This window comes from Plectropomus leopardus, chromosome 18 (genome assembly GCF_026936395.1).
Source record: "Plectropomus leopardus strain MGB_pleo_1.0 chromosome 18, ASM2693639v1, whole genome shotgun sequence".
In the NCBI taxonomy this organism is placed as follows: domain Eukaryota; kingdom Metazoa; phylum Chordata; class Actinopteri; order Perciformes; family Serranidae; genus Plectropomus; species Plectropomus leopardus.
Genome location: NC_142193.1, coordinates 13,589,956 through 13,593,915, shown reverse-complemented (window position 1 = coordinate 13,593,915; position 3,960 = coordinate 13,589,956). Strand labels below are relative to the sequence as shown.

Here is a 3,960-nt window from a genome sequence, read left to right as displayed (position 1 = left end):
TTTGACAGTTACTGGTCATCTGTAACCAAGTACATCTGAAAAGCAACACTGAAGTTCTTTTTACAACCAAACTCACAAGTTAATACAAATTCCAAATGAGTCTCATATCACAAATTAGTAGTTATATTAGTCATTTTATAACATAAAAATATAAACTACAAGAATGCAAACAAATATTAATCAAAGTCAGAGTATATGAAATAATAGAGAATCTCTTAAGAAAGTATTTATTGTGTAATTCTGCTTTTGTCGTGAACACCAGTGAAGCACTGCTAGCACAGAATGCACTGCTTTGAAATGTGTTGACAATAACTAAATGACTCCTTTACTACATTTTTTGTCACATCCATAAGCAGATCTAAACTATCCTTCACTGGGGCTCATGATTTAAGGTACATTTGTTACAAAGACAGAAAAAAGACAAGGTTTAAGAATGAACTGTTTTATTTCTAGGCTATCTTCATGAAACAATTTAGAATATCGTCATTCTAAAATACAAAAATAACAAAGTGTAAAATATTGCAAATTCAAAACAAACAGTAAGGTCAATACGTAGTTTATACAGTGATGAAACTGGAGCTCCTGGACATCAGTCATTTTGCAAACTTGATCAGTGCACATGTCTTCAGTATTTGAGACAGCAGCGACTTGCACAATCCCCTCCTTTACAACCAGATAAACTCTAAATTATGTTTTCCAGAAGACATTCTTCACTGTCTCAACAAATCAAAAGATCAGAGTCACTGAAATTGGATTCATACATTTCTGTCTCGCAGCACAAGCCTCCGGGTTTTTTTAATCACAGATTGGCATTTAGTAAACAGTAAAACCCTTTCACTTTAAAAAATGCAGCAGAAAAATGTGACATTGGGGATGTCCAGAAGGCCTGCACTTCATCAAGCCCTCAGGCTTCATGTCTATTATGTTGACTTCCTACCAGACCTGACAACTTCTTATGATTTCTTTCATTTGTTTGATAGCATCTATGGAGGAATCCTTGAGTGCTAGTCCCAGCAAGACAGGCCTGTTGCCAGCTTCTTGTGACACAAAAGTTACCAGGTTTTTGGCACAGACATGTGTCAGTGGCTGAAAAGAGAAAAACAAATCAGGTGTTAGATTTATACATACAGAAATGCTGTGATGTAATAGGTTTATGTTAGAAGAAAACAAATAAATTAATATGAATGACTCCTACAAAGGCCTGACCTGTGAAACTGATAAAATGAAGGTTTGTCTGTATCTGTAGCACTTTACTTGCACATATCCCTATCATTTTACTTTGTTTGATATCATAGACATAAATGAATGTCTTTTCTATCTAATATACAATCCACTTTTCACCACTTAAATGGTAAATACTTTTTCCATATCTTCAAATATCATTTAACAATGTGAAAAGTTGTCCAAAAAAAAAACACTTTTCGACTCACATTCTGTGCTGTTGCCACTTCATATATGGTATATTGTTAGAACTTGCCTTAACTGTCATGCACCATTATTGATTGGGCTATATTCCACAAACAGCGTGAGAAAAGTAATTTCTTTTTGTGAAGTTCTCCCAAAGTAAGCACCGTTTGCGCGTCTTACAATATGACTTGATTCTATTTTAATGAAACTTCAGATATGGCTCTAGCAGGTTATCTGGCTGCTGTATAATCTAGTTATTTTAACAATAACTGAGATGAAGCCTCGGTTTTTGACATAATGCTCAGTTGCATAATATACTTCAACCAAGGTCAGTGTAACAGTGCTTTAACACTATATCCCTCCCTGACTCTAAAACCACACACTTCACAAAAAGTGCATGTGTTATGTTTTAAAAATGACCACAAGAGTGAAAAATCAAACAAAAACTGTACATCTGTAGACCCCAGAAACAAACATAATTATAATCCATTTGTCTATTGATGATCCATGTCTAGCGCTGTATGCCAGTTAGAAAATTACTTGCTAATGCAGAGCTGAAATAGGTTTTCTTGTGCAAACTTTAACAGCCCGCTGAACTCCATGCCTGCACACATCTCATTTCTCCCCATCCACCACAGCAATTCAGAACCAATCTTATCTGCCCTTTCACAGCATGAAATGAGTTCCCCTGTGTTGCAACAAGTCTGTCTGATGTCCTGTGAACAAGTCTATATCACACTGATACGATAATAATCTGACCAATTTCATCCAGCGTACCTCGTCTTTGCCCAGCAGTACTTTGGTGGAGAACGTTGGGGTGCTGATATCATTAGATCTGGAGTCAGGTGTGACTGATATCAGTGTCCCCATTTTGCCGTACTGAGTGAGAACTACAAATATGTAATTGCTGAACTCTGTACAGACGACCTGCGTCGAAATTCCGTTGACTTCTTTCTCTGTCTGTCTTGATCTGATGATGGGCTCCGTGGAAGACATTTTGCTAATCCTAGGGAAGAAAATGAAACAGGAAATGGTACATTAAGACTCTTTGTAGGGCTGCAGCTGACAGTATTTGCAATATTGATTGTTCTTCCAATTATTTTCTTGATTAATAATATATCTTACTAGTAAAACTCAGAAAACGGGAGAAAATTGCCATTTTAATTTCCAAAAGCCAAGTGTGAAAAACAAAATGCAAAATGTACTATCATATGACTTTACTATTACATATGACAAAGCATTAAAACCACATATCTGAGAAGCTAGTACAGCAAATGTTGCTTGTGAAATGGTAGTTGCAAAATACTTTACTGCTGAAGGACTAATCAAAAATGAGTTATCATTTCAGTTCTAGATTATTAACACCACATCCATATTTATTACACTATACATTGGCTACAACGATTAACTGGTTTGTGTATAGTGTCCTACAGTAAACATAACAAATACTGCATGTGTGCTAAGAAAGTCAGTCACACATCAAATTTTCAATATTAAAGTGTATACCTTACTTTGAAGCCTTTATGTAAGTCTGTTGTGCATTTTCAGAATTCAAATACACTACCTTAACGCATATAATCTGTCACTTATTTGCAAAATACGTGGAAATAGTCGCCAAATATGAAACTAACAAAACAATTGGGATTAGCCTCAGTATTAGCCCCAGGAAGAAGGCGAACGACCAAAGTTACGGTATTTAGGTGTTCACAAATCGACATCCCAACAAATGCAAAGAAATGCTAAGATCGCGTAGTGTTGTTTTAAAGCGGAGACGACAGAGAAAAGCTCCGCAGAGGTGATGCTCGGCTGCGGGGAAGTACTGTAGATGCTAACATTAGCTAAACAGCTAACAGTTAGCTCCAGCTGTAATCTTACAGTTAAACTGACAATGAACAGAGTTTTTCAGCGTCTGTGTGAAAGTTAAATACAAAACACTCACCCCGTTTGTCAGTCTGTGCAACGAGTGAAACGTCTTCTGCACAGAGACACTTTCACCAACTGCAGCAGCGTTCTGTCATTAACTAGAAATAAACATGTGGCTGAGCGTAAGCACAGCTCGATTTGCGTGATGACGTAGTATGAAGTCACTCCCGACTTCCGGGGGTAGCTTCTGCCTCAATATAAATCAGAGGATTTTGTCATAATTAATAGCTTAAACAAGCCATTTGGGCTTTATGTGTAGTCATAACTGTAAAAAAAAAAAAAAAAAAAATCCCAGGAGGCATTTCAGTGGTTTGTCTTTTGTCGAATAATATATCCATGATAAAATTATGTTTGATAGAAATGTTTGTTTCTGACTATATCATACTTATTTTGCATTAATTTTACATATGTGACAACTGATTTTGCAATCATTATTTCTGACAACTGTGAAGTGGAACATCTACTTTTATCACACTATGGCTCTTTTAATCAGAACACCCCAGGTAAGAAATAAGAGATAAGACAGATTTATTAATGAAACTGAAAAAAAGGAAGACAGAGTTAAAGTCTATACATTTAAATAAAAAGCAAATAGGCTACACAGTTATTTTTTGTCTACCTGTAGGTTGT

General features: G+C 35.9%; 1 protein-coding gene across 1 annotated transcript; it reads right to left on the bottom strand.

Moving 5' to 3' along the window:
• Positions 1 to 426: 426 nt before the first annotated feature.
• psmg3 (proteasome (prosome, macropain) assembly chaperone 3) lies at positions 427 to 3,504 on the bottom strand. The gene is made up of 3 exons (XM_042505608.2): positions 3,347 to 3,504; positions 2,185 to 2,413; positions 427 to 1,086 (listed from the first exon to the last, which is right to left on the bottom strand). Exons 2-3 carry the CDS (start codon positions 2,401 to 2,403, stop codon positions 934 to 936), a joined length of 372 nt encoding a protein of 123 aa, XP_042361542.1. The 5' UTR covers positions 2,404 to 2,413; positions 3,347 to 3,504; the 3' UTR covers positions 427 to 933.
• Positions 3,505 to 3,960: the final 456 nt, after the last annotated feature.

Coding starts and splice junctions, on each gene's coding strand:
- psmg3 (XM_042505608.2), bottom strand. CDS start 2,403: ATGTCTTCCACGGAGCCCATCATCAGATCAAGACAGACAGAGAAAGAA. Junction 1,087..2,184: donor TACTGCTGGGCAAAGACGAG/GTACGCTGGATG, acceptor TTCTCTTTTCAG/CCACTGACACATGTCTGTGC.